General features: G+C 39.7%; 1 protein-coding gene across 1 annotated transcript; it reads right to left on the bottom strand.

Moving 5' to 3' along the window:
* Positions 1-260: 260 nt before the first annotated feature.
* Positions 261-8,345, bottom strand: LOC104095561 (glycine--tRNA ligase, mitochondrial 1). Its single transcript, XM_009601712.3, has 9 exons — positions 7,806-8,345; positions 6,631-7,013; positions 6,213-6,330; positions 5,819-6,013; positions 5,503-5,727; positions 4,272-4,331; positions 4,101-4,181; positions 1,470-1,875; positions 261-759 (listed from the first exon to the last, which is right to left on the bottom strand). The coding sequence occupies exons 1-9, from the start codon at positions 8,289-8,291 to the stop codon at positions 527-529; spliced, it is 2,187 nt and encodes a 728-aa protein (XP_009600007.1). The 5' UTR covers positions 8,292-8,345; the 3' UTR covers positions 261-526.
* Positions 8,346-21,618: the final 13,273 nt, after the last annotated feature.

Genomic DNA, 21,618 nt, shown 5'->3' with positions numbered 1-21,618 from the left:
ATCTGATTTTGCATAACCAGCTCCTAACTTTGAGTTTTCCTAATAACAGACATTTGCAAGAAATATTGTAATCGAGGCATTTCTAGGATAACTAAACCTTAGATTTATTCAATCTTCCATTGTGTTATGAAATGCATTGTGTGAATGTTCATACATTGTTTCCTTTCTCCACTAAAATTTTCTTACCTCACGAAGAACACACGAAATGAGTAAAATAGTTCTACCTCTCTCCATTCTTGTCAACTCTCAACAGCAATAAATCCTGTAAATTTATTTCAGAGTACATTGATATTATAGTAGTGAGTAAGAAAATTAGTAAAATTAACCTTGGGCCAAGAGAAGTTAACCCAGTTAAATAGGTCTACAAAAATTCCTGAATTCAGGACAAGGGATAAAAATTTCTGAAAGTGATAATAATGGTATGAATGTTATCATTTGATACTACTCTTCTGCAGTTCCTCAAGAATGTAGAGTATACATCTTCAAAACATCTTCACTCCTTTGCAATGTAAGCCATCATTTAATATCACTCTTCTGCAGTTCCTGAAGAATGTAGAGGATACACCTTCAACACATCTGCCCATGTGCTCACTCCATCAGTCACTTCCCTCACAACTGATGCGACCTTATCCGTGCTCACCCGGACCTGATCTTTGCTATCCCTCTCTCGCACTGTAACTGATGATGTCGAATCGACAGTGATGGCAAAGGGAACACCAAGTTCATCTGTTCTTGCATACCTTTTCCCTATAGAAGTACCTGCAAACGTAAGCGAGAGCAATTAGTATGGAAGACGTGGATACGGCACCAGAACCTGAGATAAGCCAAATTACCCTTGGACCTTTTTCTTACTATAAATGCCACCCAATGATCTAACTTTGAATACAGCAGGGAGCATCTAAGAGACATAATCATACAGCACCAATCAGAGCAGATAACGCCAATATGCTTCCACGTGCAATGAGAAAAACATTCTTTACTGTCACCTCTCTTGGATAGGACTCTTACCACAAGAATGGCAGAGTAAATAGAATATAAATTAATAGAAAAGAAACAAAAGCCACTTGCTCAAGTGGAAGGAGCTGCAACTGTGCATAGAAGATACTTAGAAACAAATTATACACAACAATCTGGACAAGCTACAAAGAATGATCCAAAAATTTATCAGGTCTATTAAGGTGTGGAAAGGAGAAAAAAATCAAGGTATCATGCCGGACTCGAACTCTGACTACCAAATATGTACTCAATGCATGTATCCTCCATATTATGGGAATTCTGACAGTATTCATGTCTCTCTTACAGGGGGAAGTGACAAGCACGTGAGGGCAGAATGAAGGGCAGAAGTACCATTGCACATAGGACTAAAGCTAACAGTGTCTCTCTCTCCCCATCTCGTGATACCATTTGCATCAAGTTCCAAATCGAAGCATCGCACAGAGGAATCAATCAAAATATTCTTAGCAACATACCTGTTATATCAATCTTATGTGATATTCCAGCAGCAGTCAAAGACTTTGAGATTAACTTGGCAACTTCTTCATATTGTTGATTCTGAACCAGTGGAAAAACAGTGCATTTGATGGGAGCCACTAGCGGGGGGAAGCGGAACACATTTAGCTGCTCATCTCCACCTTTACTTGGCCTTGTGTAGAATGAATGCTCATAAAGACAATATATTATCCGCCCAATTCCAAATGAGGGCTCAATCACTGAAGGTGTAAACACCCTTTGGTGCTCTTTCTTTTTTTCCTTGGAAATAGAGACCATGCTTTTCTTAATGGTGACATTCTTCCCAAGAGTACATACATGGAACTCTACCTCTCCCTTAGATTCCAGATCAGCCTTCATCTCCATAGCCACCTTTTCTTCCATTGCCTGGTATAAACAAAGGCGAAACAAACAATTCAGCATTACTTTCTTTCTATCAAATGTAGCTTATTGAATACTGGAGGAAAAAAGATTGAAAAATCAAATTTTTTATTAGCGTCTTTTTTTCTAGCTCCTGAAATTCTTGCAAGTTTTTTTTAATGGAGTCAAGTAAACATTTAGGCAATTTGAGTTTATTCAAGAATGGCAAATAAGTCGATACTCTAGTTAGATTGAGAGCTTCTCTAGGTTAAATTTCGGTTGACAACTGTGCACAACCATTATAAAGCCCTGGTTATAATTACCTAAATCCAAAACATAGCAGTTTTTTGTCAAATGAACTGTCATTCTACATCCATTCATAAGCCTAAAAAATTGAAAAACAAAAAAAGCAAAATAGCCTCAGCAGACTCAACTCACTAGTACTGTGGCACTATCTAACATTACCGTGAGGCTAGGTCAGGCATGTTAACAGTGAGTTGAGACTGCTGAGGCTATTTTCGACCTCAATTGCTGTTCAAGAGGGGTTTTGGGGTCAAGAATTTATGAACAACTTTGGCGGTTAAAATTGAAGAGGACAATCAATAACAGATTTGCAAGTGGCAGTTAAATATCAAATCAGCACATGCATAATCCCCCGAATCCATCCCTAGTTTATAGAGGACATATAAGGAGATCAAAGGAGTCTCTCTCATCATCCTGCAAAGGATTCTGAAGATTCAAGGAACCAACAGTACACACAGTATTATGTCGTAAGGTTCGCCTAAGTTTTTCAGTATCACAGTTGAATCTTAGCCAATTTAATAATGGCAAAAAAACAACCTCCAATTCTGGTACATAAGGAAACAGTTGTGGGTAAAAGAACCAATCTTGATGAAAGAAAATAAATCGGCTGTTGCTAGAGAATGGTGGTTAAAGATCAAAATAAGAAGAAATCGGACTACATACGGGGAAAATGGAAAGGTGAGATATCACCATCCAAATTTAAGATGTAACCAACAATATGTTTGCAATTAATTTCACCTACCAAAAGGAAAAAGAAATTTGCTATTTGATGTCATTGATAATTTGATATCAAAGAGCCTGCTCAATGAAATTATAATACTACACATCTTAGCTTTGAGAAACAGATTTTTGATACTTGCAAGTACAGATTCTAGGAAGGACACCATTATTAAACTTTTTCTCTATTTCCAGCGGTACTTATGATTTCTGCAATTATTTACTACCACTTTTTCTTGATAAATATGAAAAACCAATCTTATATTCGAAAGCAATGACACTTCTTCTTGACCGCTAGCCATTATTCATCAACCAACTACCGCCAGTACATTTTACAGCTCTAAAGCAGAGCTCCAAAATCAAAACTTATCTGCCATTCTTTATGCTGCATATATTTACCTATCAGCGTCCTTTCCAGCTTCAGCTTCGAATAACCAGCCGTAGGTCCCTTTTCAAGATCTACTAGGTATATCTCTATTTTGTTCAAAAAAGAGGTAGACCCCATGCTTGTTCTGCTCAAGTAAATCTAGATTAGCTGAGAAGAGAGACTGTGGCATCTTATTCTATTTTTAGAATGATTTTCTGTTAAACCAATCAATAATGAGTTTCATTACATCAGAAACCTAATAAATATTACCTAAACATCTTACAAAATCAGCATACTTAAGAATTTCCAGTTCTAGCAGTGAATCCTAATAGATATTTATTTTGATATATCAATTGCAAATCAAAATGGATATCTCTAAATTTGCTTATGATAGCATAACCTCATATCACATTAAAATCATTCATTAAATTCACAGACCCCTTTCCTTCCCTATGGCTAGATGGGTTTCCTTCCCTATGGCTAGATGGGTTAGTAACTAAGAACGGGCAGGTTGCTTGAGACCTTACACAACTGATGAAAAAGCCAACTGTAAATCTTCCCAGCATTAACTTCTATAGAAAAAGATATTTCCTTTTGCATTTTCCCTTCTTTTTCCTAAACTCTCTTCAGATGGAACAAGGAAAAAAATTAAGCAGAAATCAATTGAATATCGAATTTCCAATAAAATCACTAGCATTCGAAAACTAGCAGAAATTATAACAAGAACATAGTGTTGCAATTAGCACTGATTGCAAATTTCATTTTAAACAAACAAATGTAGGTTTGTGAAACACTTCATTGCGGTAAACGTGACAGATGTTTGAATTCAATTGAAATAGCGTGAGGGAGTGAATGCACAAGCTACCTCCAAGGATTCAGTCACCATCTTTTGGTTGCCCTTAAATGCAAGTCCGAGCTCCTTCTTCATAGGTGTTATTACCAATTTCTGATGTTATACAAACAATTGAAGTCAGATGGTTGCCGACATGCATACAAACCATATTCATGAATGCAACTTAGCTAAACTAACAGCAACCTCTACTTCTCTTGGTTCTGAGAATTTCTCCTGAGCCACAAGAGCTACAGAACTTTTTTCCTGTCATAAAAAAATGTCCAACATGTTATCAATGCGTGCAATACAATATCCAGATCACCAAGGAGGAGAATATTTTAAGAAGTCAAAAATATATTGTGACACTTCAAATTCTTTTTGTTGAAAAGGTAACTGCCTGGAGAGTCGTTTTTAAGTTTTTAAGTGGAATTCCCAACATGCTATGGTACCCCGGAGTGGGTAGGAGCGGGCGACATTATAATATTTTTGAAAAGGTCTACCTTGACAATCACATCACTAAATGCTTATTATTTGAGATGGATAATACAGATGGAATACATCAGTTTCTGTCAGTAATGACTGAAGCATATTTAAGGAGAAACACTTGGAGTGAAAAAGTTAGTAGTTATACAAATATGAATAAGAATAGAACACGGAGAGAGTTGAGAATCTACAGACACTGGGCCAGAAGGAATCTAAACTGCACAGGTTCTTCAACCCATCTGCACCATCCTATCTAAGGCAAGAACTGATTTCTCCAAGGCATTTGTATGTTTAACTTATGAAGGCGTTCAGTCAAGTTTTCAAGGCACCAGTTACTTGCTATCCGAAATGACCACATGAGACGATGCAAAAACATTACCAATACTTCATTGCCCCCGTATCCTCATCGACATGCTGGATAATGTTATTAGACATGTTAAACATGTTAAGTTTAAGAAGCAATAGTCCAAGATGAAAATTGCTTGGTAGATTTCGTCGACTCACTACAGAGATAGGAATTGTACAGAAGGAATATATAGGAGGGCTCTGACTATGTAAATGAAATAGCACCATCTTAGTGCTAGATTTTTTCTATCAATATATCCATGACTTACCTGTTCAAAAAAAAAAAGGATTAAGAAGCAAAAAGCATGCCTCCTTCACTTAAGATGAATCTTGTAAAGTAAATACTTTATAAAAGATCTAGGTGGCGTTTGTTAGTGGAACCTTTTCAGATATCTTGCAAAACTTTCCCAAAAACATGTTTGTTTAAGTTTTTCAAAAAGCCCAAGCAAAATGCTTTTTCATAAAACTGATTGTTGAAGAAGTGGTTTGAGTGTGTTTTCCCAACAAAATTCTTTGTTCATTCATAAAGCAGGAACAGATTTTCGGATAAACTACAGCTATCCAAACACTTTGTTATGTAAGCTAAAACGCAAAGTTAAACTTTTACCGAATGGGCACGCAAATCATATGCAGATCTATCAGCAATCCCAACACATTCAATCCAACCGTAAGAACTCTCAATTTCAGCATCCCAACAATCTGCAGCATAGTGAGCCATCTCATTTGCAAGATGCTGACGGAAACGCAGACGCTCTTTGTCTATTCCAAGTCGTGTTAGGAAAAGATAAACTCTCCCAATGAAGTATCCGAGTGTTTCATTATTGACAATTCCCTGCCCAAAGTTGGTTTAAATAGTGAAGTTATGGCTTGCATAAACAAGCACAAACAACACGAACAAGCATGAAGACACAAAGGAAACTCACACTAGAAACAGCTTCACCAAGCTGAAGTCTCTTTGCACATTGCCCAGACACTTGTTCATCCCTAGGAAACATTAGAAACTCCAGTTTTGCAACATCCAAAAATTTTGGATGAGATTTGTCCTGGGGATCAACGAAATGTTCAATTTCTGCCAGAGTGAACTCACGCACTCTGAGAAGACCTTGTCGAGGAGATATCTGCACAGACAAATTCTACAACGATTAATTCCTTTTGCAACATGATCAGCACATCTGATGGGGAAAAGAGTTTCTTAATTAGCTTAATCAGGTTCCATGGTTTACCAACACGCATAGCATAACTATATCCAGAATAATAAACATAAAGGAAGTGCAGAAAGACATTTTCATTTCTCAAATCAAAAGAATGGCTCATGACCTCATTTCTAAAAGCCTGACCAATTTGAGCAGCAGCAAAGGGAAGCTTATTTCCGTTATAATAGTAAAGATCTTTGAAATTTACAAATATGCCTTGTGCTGTTTCAGGACGCATATACCTGCATCATGAGAAAACAGTAGCACTTAAGTGAGACGAGCTTTAAAGAACCACAATCATATAATGACCAGCATAGGTAGTTCCGAGAGACTTCCTAAGAGATGACAGACTCTCAAGTTCAAATGGAACTGTGTTAAGTAGGGGGGAGAAAAAGGAAAGATTACTCAGCATAAAAGGTGAATTATTTTGAACAAGAGCTCCACCATAATAAACGAATTGACACCAAACATGTCACTAAAGCAATAGATTTTTTGGGGGATAAGTTCACTGTAACTAATAGATTTAAAAACATGATTCTCACCCTGGGCTAACGCCAGATGGACCAATGGATGTCTGAAACATTAGATTGAATGGATAAGGATCAGAAAGTGGATTCTTTGTATCCGGTGCAGTTATACCATACTCCTTTATCTTGGCACCAAGCTGCTCAGCAGAGAGATCATCCAAGACAGCAAGGATGTGCTTCAACTCTGCAGCCTTTTCCGAAGACAAGCTGAAGTCTTTCTCAAGTTTTTCTTTACAATAATCCTTGAGCAAATGATCAGCTCGATAACATGTTCCTGTCTTCTCGTCCTTAACCATAAGATCAGTGAACTTTTCAACGTGACCTGATGCCTTAAGGACAACCTCAGGGGTCACACATGGACAGTCAACTTCCAACATGTTCTCCTCCAAAACAAAATGCTGGAAAGTGACAAGAAAATAAAAGTCTAAAAAACATGAGAAGGTGAATATAAAGCCTAGCAGATCCAAAACTTGAGTAGGGTCTTTTAACCAGTTTCATGTAGATGCAACTGCTTCCTGTCTTTTGGTCATATATGTCACATTTCTAACCCCTTTCAATTTGTTTTTCAAAATATCCCAAAAACACGTTCTTCCTTTTATAGTGTGTTACGTCACCTGATCCGATTATTCTGAGATTCTTGATTAACTTTTACAGAATGAGCCACTTTGAATTTGTTTGACTCAACTGGTCTTTAAACCTAGTGATTCTAAGTAAGGAAGTTCGTTTGGTAGGAAGGTGTGAGGCACACTTATATCCCTCATGGAACTATGGTTACCTATCTTATTCAAGGTTCTTTTATCAAGTGGTCACCTTTGTTTAAGTTAATTTTCTAAATATTGGTTAACGCACACACACACACACTATAAATGAAGAAATAACTTAGGTTATTTAAGGATTTAAGTTATATACACTGAGTATAAAAATTCCAGTGAGAAGATTAGTTAACATTTATACTAGATTACCAATTAACGATTAACGTTAAAAATTACCAGTAATTACCTAATTCGTGACCTGATTGTGTCAATATTACTCTGTGAGTGCATTGAACTTAAACTCTTTCAACATATATGAATTGTTCGTGAGAATCAAAATGCAAACCCGCCAGCTCTTACTGCGTGGAATTTAAGCATTCAACTTGGAATATATTTAATCAGATACTGAAACACTAGCACGGAGTGTGTGAAGCTAACCTGACGCCAGAAGGCGAGTACATTGGACTTGACAGAACAGCCAGGGGGGCCGTAATCATAAAGGCCAGCGACGCCACGATATATTTTGAAAGACGGAATATAAAACAGACGGCGCTCGAGAGTGTTAACGACGTTCTGACGGAACGCATCTCTGCTGGCGGACGACGAACCGCCGGCAGCGGCTATAAGCCGGCTCTCGATGGATGATTTCTCGAGCTTCAACGCGTTTAAAGCTTGAACGGCAGCTTCGATTTCCGGCTTGGAAGCACCGGACGACTTTAACTGGCGGACGGCGTTGCCTTGGAACTCGATGCTCGATTGCTTCTGAGCAAGAGCTTGGCGGAGTGAGTCTTCGGCGGTGGCGGCCATTGTTACAGGAGCTCCGGTGTAAGGTTTTAGAAATAAACGAGTGCGGAGAAGATGAGTGGAGATTACGCGGTGGCGAAGAGAAAGCGCGGAGGTAGTGAGAGCACGAACGATACGCATGCGGCACTGCCACTGTGCTTCTTTTAGGGTTTTGTGCTGGCGTATACATTAAACGCAAAATGCAAATACGTTTACAAAAAGTAAAAAATAAAGACATTAATTGCACAAAAAAGTGAGGAAAAACCTCAAAATAATAGTCAAAATATATATTATTTTATTTTGTTCGTATATATAAAAAAAAATTATATATTTTATGATTATCGGATTTGAATTACTTGCAGGCTAAAAGTGATCTTCGACCAAAATTATAATTATTTGTATGTGTTAGAGCTAATAGATCATATGAGAGCGTCTTGCATTTGTTTATTAGGAGTAATTTTTTTTTAATTGAAGTGCACAAGAGGATTTCATTAGGTTTTAACATCAAATTCTAAAGTATTAGTTAGTTTTATGATCTTATTCAAATGTTTACCTTTGCAAACAATAAAAAATATGTATGTTTAAAGGGATATATTAAAGATCAAAATAGTTCTACCCAAAAGCTAAGGACCACTTGCAATTTTTATCATATCCACCAAATTTCTAGGTGAAAAATGATCCATTGTCTTCCTCTAAAAATACTAACATTTCCTGCCACTTCCCTTTTTTACCGAACCCATATATTAGACCAAATTCCTTTTTCTTCCTCATGTTTCCAGGTCATATATTTATCGTCTCCTTTTCCTTTAAGGCGTCTTAAATATGAAAATACACTGTGTGTTTTGTATTTTTTTTATATTAATTGTTACGTCCTATTCTTTTCTGATTTGTCTCTTTTTATATATTTACATTTTAAATCTCTCAAATATCAACAAAAATTAAATTTTGGCCCTTATGTTATCTGACTAGACAAATTTAACTTTTAATTATTTGAAATGTGCACTTCTAATTTATTGGCTTGTGTTTTGTATCCCATTACATCATTTGACTGTCTATATGTTATGTTTAGTGTCGCGCCCCAACTCTGGGAGCGTGGCTGGCACCTCTTCTTGTTCTATTTATCAAAAGCATCCAGTGTCGTACTGCCCGAGCGAATCACTCTCTAACTCATGATCGCTCGACCAAAACTAGAACATACATAGGTCGAGTTGGCTAAACTCATTCTTTTTGTAACCATCATGGACCAACATGGCCACAACTCGTAATGCATAACTGTAAGTGGGCAAACGCCATATCACCGATCCATCGTACTTAAAACATGAATACACACGGGCCGTCAAGGCCTCTGACATACTGTACAAAATGAACATGTGTCTACAAAGCCTCTAAGAGTATCTGATATCAAACGGGACAAGCCCCCGGCCTACCCATAAGTCTGTAGCAAAACTCTGAAATGATGACTTATAGACTCGGCTGCACTACGAATGAAGTGGAGTCTCCAATCCTTCGCTGAATATTAGCATCATCTACTATGAGGGCTTGTCAAACTAATTACCTACATCTGCATGTATGATGCAGCGTCCACAACAAAAAGGGCGTCAATACGAATGATGTACCAAGTATGTAAGACAGAACTGAAACATAACAATAAGTCAACATTAATGAGAGAGATATAAGAATCAACCTGAACCTATGAAGTGACACCGTATATGCATACTAATTATACTTATATATTTAATGCCTTTATATGGGACTATTATCCATATCGTAAACATGACTACCCAACTCATAAGTGGTAACTATACCTATTAATCGGGTCGGGCTGACCCGTTTACAACCCGGTTCAAACGAATAATTTTTGATACCGGAACCCGCTAAGCCCGTTAACCCGTTAACGGGTTTTTAACGGGCTACAGTCCAGTTCAGCCCGGTTTTTAATGGGGTTTTTTTATTATTATTATTATTATTTTTGGACCGTTGGCCAACGCCTTTTTTGAAGAAATGGCCATTTCGGCCTACCCCTTAAGAAAATAGCCCCCACACCCCTAATATTTGATAAATTATAATTTTAACCTTTTAAAAACTATAAATAGTCCCCCTTCTTCTTCATTTTTCCTCACAATTCACTCTCTTACTATTCTAATTCTCTCTTGATATTATTGATTATTGTTCTTAAATTCTCAATTACTTATTATTTTAAGTTTCATCAAATATTTACTTTAGCCATTACAAAATTATTATTATCAAATATCAAGTATTCAAGTGAAGTGTGGTATCAACTATCAAGTATCGATCTATCAATTGAAGTTTGATTTTTGATATCAAATTTAGTGTGGCATCCGGAATCCCGGTACACTCGTTCCATTCTCTTCTTTGGTATACATTTATTTTATTATATAGAATTATTAATTTAATTTACATAATGGATATATTTAGAGCAGCCAAAAAGGCGTGCACTAGTAGAGGTGGCAGTAAGAAAACTTTCAAAAGATCAAGAGGTGGTGCTTGTTCTTCTAGTAGCTTTACACATATTTTTGAAATTTCACCTAAAAATTTAAATGTATATTATGAGCGACTTCAAGAAAATTATGGCATAGATAATGATTTAGATGATATTCCATCACCTGATAACCTTGAAACACCACCAGCTATACCTGGTAATGCTAGTCAAACTCAAAATATTATGGGTGGAAGTCGTGGTAATACTAATAGGCCTCTTCTCCCTATTAAGAAGAATCGAAGATTAAGAAGTAAGTGTTGGAATTTTTTTGACAAACTAGAAGAAGATAAAAATTATGTAAGATGTAGAATTTGTAACGATATTTATAAACATGAGACCGGTAAGGGAGGGGGAACGGGTCAACTTCATAGGCACATGGTAGACAACCACCCTCTTGATTGGGGAGTAGATGAGGAAGACGGGCAATAAAAACTTAACCCGGATACTGGAGGGTTAATGGGTAAATACGATATTAAGAAAGATCGGGAAGAATTAGCTAAAATAATTATTTTAGGTTGTTTACCTTTTAGTTTTGCTGCTTCACCATAACTTGTTACTTATATTCAAAGAATTTATAACCCTTTGTTTAAAGGTATTCTTATAAGTACTTGTAGAGCTGATATCTTTAGGCTTTTTGGACAATATCAGACATATATATGTTATTTGTTCGCCAGTCTTTCTTGTAGAATTTCTCTTAATTCTTGTCATGACAATTTCCCACCGACGGTACCGTGATAGTGCCTAACATTTCACTTGCCAAGCAAGCCAACGTTAGAGAATTATTAACCAATTCTTTATTTCCATTCAATAATTAACAATAATTAACTAAGACGAAATATAATAAGTGCGAAATATCATAAAACTGTATTAACTACTACCACCCGAATCTAGAGTCACAATTCACGAGCATTCTAGAAATTACTACAAGTAATAGTCTGAAAGAAATACAACTGTCTGAATGAAAGAAACAGTAGAACAGAAAAGATAGACGGGGACTTCAAGGTCTGTGAACGCCGACAGATCTACCTTGAGTCTCCGGACAGCGGACAAATAGCAAAATCTCGATAAACCCGAGCATGTATCAAAATCTGCACAGAAAGTGCAGATTGCAGTATCAGTACAACCGACCCCATATGCTGGTAAGTGTCGAGCCTAACCTCGACGAAGTAGTGACGAGGCAAAAGCAAGGCACCTACAAATCAACCTATACAATTTAACAGTGTATATGCAAATAACAGAAATGAAGAACTAAACAGGAAATGTCGGGAGGGGAACATACTGGGGGGAATACAAGATAAAGAACTACAACAAAATGATCACTGGAGCAGTCAATATACCATGAATCAACAGAAATAGCGAATACAGTAAGGAAAATGCACGGTATCACCCTTCGTGATTTTACTCTCAATCTCACCATAAAATTAATAAAAACGACACGGCATCACCCATCGTGCATTAACTCTCATATCATGGCACAACATCACCCTTCGTGTATTAACACACACAATATGGCACGGCATCACTCTTCGTGCATTAACACTCACAATATGGCACGACATCACTCTTCGTGTATTAACACTCACAATATGGCACATCATCACCCTTCGTGCATTAACACTCACAATATGGCACGGCATCACCCTTCGTGCATTAACACTTTCCCTTACCATAATGCAATGCATAAATAACAACAGGGAGATAGAATAACAAGTGCAAACCTTACTTCAATATTTGGTTCCATAATATCAATCTCAACTTTGAAATAAAAACTCAATTATCACCAGAAAATTCGTAAACATGATAAGAACGATAAATTGAACAACACTAGTATAACACGTAGCAATTTGGCATAGGAATAAGACAATATAAGAAAAATAGAGAAACATGGAAAATAGGTAAATTGACGGCGTATAAGTACTCGTCACCTCACATATACTCCTCTCACATGAATTTCACTTAGCAAGTAATCTAAGGTTCCTAATTCCCTCAAATCAGGGTTAGACACAACACTTACCTCGCTTTGAAGGCCACTTAATTCCCAATCACAGCTTTTCCTTTGGAATTCACCTCCAAACTACTCGTATCTATTAAAAAATGACTCAATAATATCAAATATTGCTAAAGGAATCAATTATATTGCAAAAATTAAATTTTTCAAATTTTCCTCCAAAAAGTCAAAAAATCGACCCCGGGTCTGCTTGGTCAAATTCGGACCAAAATTTATTTACCCATTCATCCCCGAGCCCGAATATATAATTGGTTTTGGAATCCGACCTTAAATTGAGGTCTAAATCCCTAAATTCCTGAAATCTCTAGTTTCTACCCTAACCCCCCTTAATCCTACCATGAAAACTCTAGATTTTAGGTTGAAAATTCAAAAACTGTAATGGGTAATTGAAAGAAAAAGGTTTAGAATCACTTGTCAACACTTTGGGGAAGAAATGACTCTTGAAAAATCGCCTCTCACCGTTTGGTTTTTGAGAAAAATGAATTTTTGGCTAAAATCCCGTTTTTGGGTTCTGTTATGTGCTGGGCGACAGTGTTCATCGCGTTCGTGAGAGCACTGCCGCGTTCGCGAAGAGTATGGTCTGCCAAGCTTTCGTGTTCGCGAGACAGTGCTCGCATTCGCGTAGGCTACCCTTCCATGGTCATCGCGTTCGCGAAGAGTATGGTCTGCCAAGCCTTCGTGTTCGCGAGACAGTGCTCGCGTTCGCGATGAAGAAAAAGTTGTTTGCCCCTCCCCAATGCCTAACACTACGCGTTCGTGATGGGCTTGTCGCGTTCGCGAAGAAGAAATCCTTGCCTCATCAGTTTACTCTGCGCATTCGCGAGAGTACCTTCGCGAGCGCGAAGAAGGATATGCCAGACACCAGAATCTGCAGAAAACCAAATTTTTCTCAAGTCCAAAACACCACGTGGCCTATCCGAAACTCACCTGAGCCCTCGGGGCTCCAAACCAAACATGCACACAAGTCTAAAAACATCATACGGACTTGCTCGTTCGATCAAATCGCCAAAATAACACCTAGAACTACGAATTTAGCACCAAATCGAATGAAATTCTCAAGAACACTTTAAAATTACTATTTTCTCAACCGAAGGTTCGAATCACGTCAAATTAACTCCATTTCTCACCAGATTTCTCAGACATGTCTTAAATATCATAATGAACCTGTACCGGGCTCCGGAACCAAAATACGGACCCGGTACTAACAATGCCAAACATCAATTAATTCTTAAAAATAATTAATTTTCAGACTTTTAATTTTCATCAAAAATTCATAACTCAAGCTAGAGACCTACGAATTCAATTCCGGGCATACGCCCAGGTCCCATAATTCGATACGGACCTACCGGGACCGTCAACTCACGGATCCGGTTTCGTTTACCAAAAATATTGACCAAAGTCAACTAAAATCAACTTTTAAGACAAAATTTCTTATTTTTATTAGTTTTCAACATAAAAGCTTTTCGAAAATCTGTCCGGACTGCGCACGCAAATTGAGGAGGGTAAAAATGAGATTTTTAAGGCTTAAGAGCGTAGATTCGAGTTTTAAAACATAGTATGACCTTTTGGGTCATCACATTCTCCACCTCTAAAACAACCGTTCGTCCTCGAACATATATAGAAAAGTACCTGGGCTGGTGAAAAGGTGGGGATATCTACTCCACATATCGGAATCGGACTCCCAAGTAGCTACTTCAATAGGCTGACCTCTCCACTGCACTCGAACTGAAGGGTAACTTTTTGATCTCAACTGGCGAACTTGCCGGGCTAGAATTGCCACTGGCTCCCCCTCTTAAGTCAAATCCTTGTCCAACTGGACAGAGCTGAAATCTAACACATGGGACGGATTGTCGTGATACTTTCGGAGCATAGACACATGGAATACCGGATGAACAACTGATAAACTAGGTGGCAACGCAAGCCTGTAAGCCACCTCTCCCACTCTCTCCAGAATCTCAAAAGGTCCGATATACCTAGGGCTCAACTTGCCCTTCTTTCCGAACCTCATTACACCATTCGTGGGTGATACCCGAAGTAACACTCTTTCTCCGACCATGAATGCAACATCACGAACTCTACGGTCGGCATAACTCTTCTGCCTAGACCGAGCTGTGCGAAGTCGATCCCGAATAATCTTGACCTTATCCAAGGCATCCTGTACTAAGTGTGTGCCCAATAACCGAGCCTCTCCCGGCTCGAACCACCCAACTGGCGACCGACACCGACTACCATATAATGCCTCATAGGGATCCATTTGAATGCTCGACTGGTAGTTGTTATTGTAGGCGAACTCTGCAAGGGGAAATAACCGATCCCACGATCCTCCGAAGTCTATAAAACAAGCGTAGAGCATATCCTCCACGATCTGAATAGTGCGCTCGAACTGCCCGTCCATCTGAGGATGAAATGTTGTGCTCAACTCAACCCGCGTACCCAACTCACGCTGAAATGCCCTCCAAAAGTGTGAGGTAAACTGCGTACCTCTATCGGAAATGACAGACATGGGCACACCGTGAAGACGGACGATCTCCCTAATATAAATCTCTGCTAACCGCTCCGAGGAATAGGTAACTGCCACAGGAATGAAATGCGCTGACTTAGTCAGCATGTCCACAATAACCCAAACTGCATCGAACTTCCTCTGAGTCTGTGGGAGTCCAACAACAAAATCCATAGTGATGCGCTCCCACTTCAACTCAGGAATATCTAACCTCTGAAGTAAACCACCAGGTCTTTGATGTTCACACTTTACCTGCTGGCAATTTAGGCACCGAGCTACATAGGCAACTATGTCCTTCTTCATTCGCCTCCACCAATAATGCTGCCTCAAGTCCTGATACATCTTGGTGGTGCCCAGATGAATAGAATATTGGGAACTGTGGGACTCCTCAAGGATCAACTCATGAAGTCCATCCACATTAGGCACACATATACGACCCTACATACTCAAAACTCCATCATATCCAACAGTAACCTGCTTGGCGCAACTGTGACACATTATGTCTCTAAGGACAAGTAAATGAGGATCGTCATCCTGCCGATCTTTGATGCGCTCTAACAAAGAAGACCGAGCAACTGTACAAGCCAGAACACGGCTGGGCTCAGAAACATCCAACCTCACGAACTGGTTGGCCAAGGCCTGAACATCCAATGCAAACGGTCTCTCACCCACTAGAATATATGCAAGGCTACCCATACTAGCTGATTTTCTACTCAAAGCACCGGCCACCACATTGGCCTTCCCGAGATGATACAATATGGTAATATCATAGTCTTTCAATAGCTCCAACCACCTTCTCTGCCTCAAATTGAGTTCCTTCTGCTTGAACAAATACTGCAAGCTCCGATGATTAGTGAATACCTCACATGGCACGCCGTAAAGATAGTGCCTCCAAATCTTTAGCGCGTGAACAATGGCTGCCAGTTCTAAATCATAAACATGGTAATTCTTCTCGTGAACCTTCAGCTGCCGTGAAGCATATGCAATAACCTTGCAACCCTGCATCAATACCGCTCCCAGACCAATACGAGATGCATCACGGTATACTGTATAAGATCCTGAACCTGTGGGTAACACCAACACCGGTGCCGTAGTCAAAGCAGTCTTGAGCTTCTGAAAGCTCGCTTCACACTCGTCTGACCTCCTGAACGGGGCACCCTTCTGGGTCAATCTGGTCAATGAGGCTGTTATGGATGAAAACCCCTCCACAAATTGACGGTAATAGCCCGCCAAACCCAGAAAACTACGGATCTCTGTACTTGATGTGGGTCTAGGACAGTTCTGAACTGCCTCAATCTTCTTAGGATCCACCTGAACATCCTTTGCTGATACAACGTGACCCAAGAAAGCAACTGAACTCAAACAAAACTCGTATTTTGAGAACTTAGCATATAATTGGTTATCTTTCAGAGTCTAAAGAACGATCTGAAGGGGTTGCTCATGCTCATCTCGACTGTGGGAGTAGATCAAGATATCATCAATAAACACAACCACAAAGGAATCCAAGTAGGGTTTGAACACCCGGTTCATCAAATCCATGAATGTTGCTAGGGTATTTGTCAGCCCAAATGACATCACTAGAAACTCATAATACCCATACCAAGTCTGAAAAGCTGTCTTAGGAACATCGGATGCCCTAATCCTCAACTGATGGTAGCCAGATCTCAAATCAATCTTTGAAAACACCTTGGCACCCTAAAGTTGATCAAATAAATCATCAATCCTCGGCAATAGATACTTGTTCTTGATGGTGACTTTGTTCAACTGCCGATAATCTATACACATCCTCATTGATCCATCTTTCTTCTTCACAAACAACACAGGTGCACCCCAGGGCGAGACACTAGGTCTAATGAAACTATTATGAAGCAAATCTTGCAACTGCTCCTTCAATTCTTTCAACTCTGACGGGCCATGCGATATGGCAGAATGGAAATAGACTGAGTGCCCGGAGTCAAATCAATGTAGAAATCAATATCCATGTCGGGTGGCATCCCCGGCAGGTCTGTGGGAAACACCTCTGGAAACTCACGAACAACCGGCACCGAATATATGGAAGGAACCTCAGCACTAGAATCGCGGACATAAGCCAAATAAGCTAGACATCCCTTCTTGACCATATGCCGAGCTTTTACATAAGAGATAACCCTGCTGGCAGAGTGTCCAAGATTCCCTCTCTGCTCTAAACAAGGCAACCCCTACAAGGCTAAGGTCATCGTCTTGGCGTGACAATCTAATATAGCATGATAAGGTGACAGCCAATCCATACCCAATATGACATCAAAATTAATCATATCAATAAGTAGAAGATCTACACGAGTCTCAAGACTCCCAATGGTGACCACACACGAACGATAAACACGATCTACAACAATAGCATCTCCCACTGGTCTGGACACATACACAGGAGCACTCAAAGAATCACAGGGCACAACCAAATAAGAAGCAAAATATGATGACACATAGGAGTAAGTAGATTCCGGATCAAATAGAACTGAAGCATCTCTACTGAAAACTAAAACAGTACCTGTGATAACGACGTCAGATGGCTCAGCCTCAGTCCTGGCTGGGAAAGCATAACATCGTGGCTGGGCCCCACCACCCTGAACTACATCCCTGGGGCGGCCTCTAACTGGCTGGTCTCCACCTCTAACGGCATGACCTCCACCTCTAACAGTCTGGCTTCTACCTCTGGCTGCCTAATCCCTGCCTCTGGCTGGCTGAGCAGGTGGTGCACCAACTGGTGCCGGAACTATGGCACGAGAACTCTGATGTTGTAAGTTGTCCGTTTTGCTCGAGGGCAAAATCTAGCAATGTGCCTTGGATCACCACAAGTGTAACATAACCTCATCTGCTGTGACTGCTGACCCTGTCGACCTTAATAACCACCTTGATAACTCTGGAGTGGAGGTGCACTAATAGGAGCTGGTGGTGCACTGTAGGCTAGCCGGTCGAAATAATGCATTTGAGGGCCACGACCACCTGAGGCACCGTGGGATGCCTGGAGCGCTGAATAAAATGGCCTGGGAGGATGGCCTCTACCAAAAGTACTCATGCCTCTAGATGAGGCACCGCTGAACTCACCGGAATGACGAGGCCTCTTGTCAGAACCCTGACCTCCCTGAGTAAGAACTATCTCGACTCGTCTGGCGACATTAGCAGCCGCCGAAAAGAAATCTCACTCCCAGTCTCCTTAGCCATCTGCAATCTGATAGGCTGAATAAGTCCATCAATAAACCTCTTCACCCCTCTCTCTCGGTGGGAAGCAGAAGAATGGCATGACGGGCCAAATCCACAAAACGGGTCTCATACTGAGTAATAGTCATACTGCCCTGCTGGAGACGCTCAAACTGATGGCGATGCTCCTCTCTCCATGTGATAGGCAGAAACTTCTCTATGAAGAGCTGAGAGAACTGGTCCCAAATAAGAGCAGGCGACCCAGCTGGTCTGGTCAGCAAGTAATCTCTCTACCATTTCTTGGAGGAACCAGTCATCTGAAATGCAACAAAATTTACCCCATTGGTCTCCACTATACCCATGTTTTGTAGAACCTCGTGACAACTGTCATGATACTCCTAGGAATCCTCTGAAGGAGCACCACTGAAGTGAACAGGAAAGAGTTTGATAAACTTGTCTAATCTCGAGCCTAACCTCGACGAAGTAGTGACGAGGCTAAAGCAAGGCACCTACAAATCAACCTATACAATTTAACAGCGTATATACAAATAAAAGAAATGAAGAACTAAACAAGAAATGTCGGGAGGGGAACATACTGATACTGAGGGGAATACAAGATAAAGAACTACAACAGAATGATCACTGGAGCAGTCAATATACCATGAATCAATAGGAATAGTGAATACAATAAGGAAAATACACGGCATCACCCTTCGTGCTTATACTCTCAATCTCACCATAAAATTAATGGAAATGGCACAGCATCACCTATCGTGCATTAACTCTCATATCATGGCACGACATCACCCTTCGTGCATTAACACTCACAATATGGCACGACATCACTCTTCGTGCATTAACACTCACAATATGGCACGACATCACCCTTCGTGCATTAACACTCACAATATGGCAATCATCACCCTTCGTGCATTAACACTCACAATATGGCACGACATCACCCTTCATGCATTAACACTCTCCCTTACCATAATGCAATGCATAAATAACAACATGGAGATAGAATAACAAGTACAAACCTTACTTCAACATTTGGTTACATAATATCAATCTCAACTTTGAAATAAAAACTCAACTATCACCAGAAAATCCGTAGACATAATAAGAACGATAAATTGAACAATACTAGTATAACACGTAGCAATTTGGCAGCGCATAAGTACTCGTCACCTCACATATACTCCGCTCACATGAATTTCACTTAGCAAGTAATCTAAAGTTCCTAATTTCCTCAAGTCAGGGTTAGACATAACGCTTACCTCGCTCCGAAGGCCACTTAATTCTCAATCACAGCTTTTCCTTTGGAATTCACCTCCAAACCACTCGTATCTATTAAAAAATAACTCAATAATATCAAATATTGCTAAATGAATCAATTATATTGCATAAATTAAATTTTTTAAATTTTCCTCCAAAAAGTCGAAAAACTGACCCTGGGCCCGCTTGGTCAAAACTCGAGGTTTAGACCAAAATCCATTTACACATTCATCCCCGAGCCCGAATATATAATTGGTTTTGGAATCCGACCTCAAATTGAGGTCTAAATCCCCAAATTCTCGAAATCCCTACTTTCTACCCTAACCCCTTATTCTACCATGAAAACTCTAGATTTTAGGTTGCAAATTCAAGAAATCTAATGGGTAATTGAAATAAAATGGTTTAGAATCACTTACCAATACTTTGGGGGAAGAAATGACTCTTGAAAAATCGCCTCTCACCGTTTGGTTTTTGAGACAAATGAATTTTTGGCTAAAATCCTATTTTTGGGTTGTGTTAAGTGCTGGGCGATAGTGATCATCGTGTTCGCGAAGAGTATAGGCTGCCAAGACTTCGCGTTCGCGAAACAGTGCTCGCGTTCGCGTAGGCTACCCTTCCCTGGTCTTCGCGTTCGCGTTCGCGATGAAGAAAAAGTTGTCTGCCCTTCCCCAGTGCCTAACACTTCGCGTTCGCAATGGGTTTGTCGCGTTCGCGAAGGGTAACGCCCCCTCGTTTCGTGTTCACGACCAAGCCTTTACGTTCGCAAAGAAGAAATCCCTGCCTCATCAGTTTACTCTTCGCATTCGCGATAGCACCTTCGCGAACGCGGAGAAGGATATGCCAGACACCAGAATCTGCAGAAAACCAGATTTTCCCAAGTCCAAAATACCCTGTGGCCTATCCGAAATTCACCCGAGCCCTCGGGGCTCCAAACCAAACATGCACACAAGTCTAAAAATATCATACGAACTTGCTCGCACGATCAAATCGCCAAACTAACACCTAGAACTACGAATTTAGTACCAAATCGAATGAAATTCTCAAGAACACTTTAAAATTACTATTTTCTCAACCGAAGGTCTGAATCACGTCAAATCAACTCCGTTTCTCACCAAATTTCTCAGACATGTCTGAAATATCATAATAAACCTGTACCGGGCTTCGGAACCAATATACGGACCCGGTACTAACAATGCCAAACATCAATCAATTCTTAAAAATAATTAATTTTCATCAAAAATTCATAACTCAAGCTAGGGACCTTCGAATTCAATTCCGGGTATACGTCCAGGTTCCATAATTCGATACAGACCTACCGAGACTGTCAACGCACGGATCCGAGCCTGTTTACCAAAAATATTGACCGAAGTAAACTAAAATCAACTTTTAAGGCAATTTTTTTTATTTTCATTAGTTTTCAATATAAAAGCTTTCCGGAAACCTGTCCAGACTGCGCACGCAAATTGAGGATGGTTAAAATGAGATTTTAAGGCTTAAGAGAGCAGATTCGAATTTTAAAATATAAGATGACCTTTTGGGTCATCACACTTCTGACATTTCTAGAGAGCATATTCTAGAAATTGGAATAACTTCGTTGTGCCATTTCTGACATGTGTGCAAAATTTGAGGTCATTCGGACGTGGTTTGGGAGGTTTCAGCATCGATTGTGGAATTCAGAAATTTCTATGTTCATTAGGCTTGAATTCGTGTGTAATTCGTGTTTTTGGTGTTGTTGAAGGTGCTTTTAAGGTTCGAATATGTTCGTATGATGTTATGGGACGCATTGGTATGTTTTGGGCTACTTTGGATGCTGATTTTCTGATATCTGGTGTTGTTCTTCGCGTTCGTGAAGAAGGATTTGGCTTCTGGGAATTTGTTCTTCGCGTTCGCGAAGAAGGAAATCTCTGTTGCAATAGTCTGACTTTGGAAGCTTATATATCACAATCTATAAGGAATTTGGAGATGATCCAAAAATGAAAGTTGTAGCCCTTTGTGTCTAGTTTTC

The sequence above is a fragment of the Nicotiana tomentosiformis genome, chromosome 4, assembly GCF_000390325.3.
Source record: "Nicotiana tomentosiformis chromosome 4, ASM39032v3, whole genome shotgun sequence".
NCBI lineage: Eukaryota > Viridiplantae > Streptophyta > Magnoliopsida > Solanales > Solanaceae > Nicotiana > Nicotiana tomentosiformis.
Note: the sequence above shows the minus strand (reverse complement) of the source record. Positions and strands in the feature narration are given on the sequence as shown.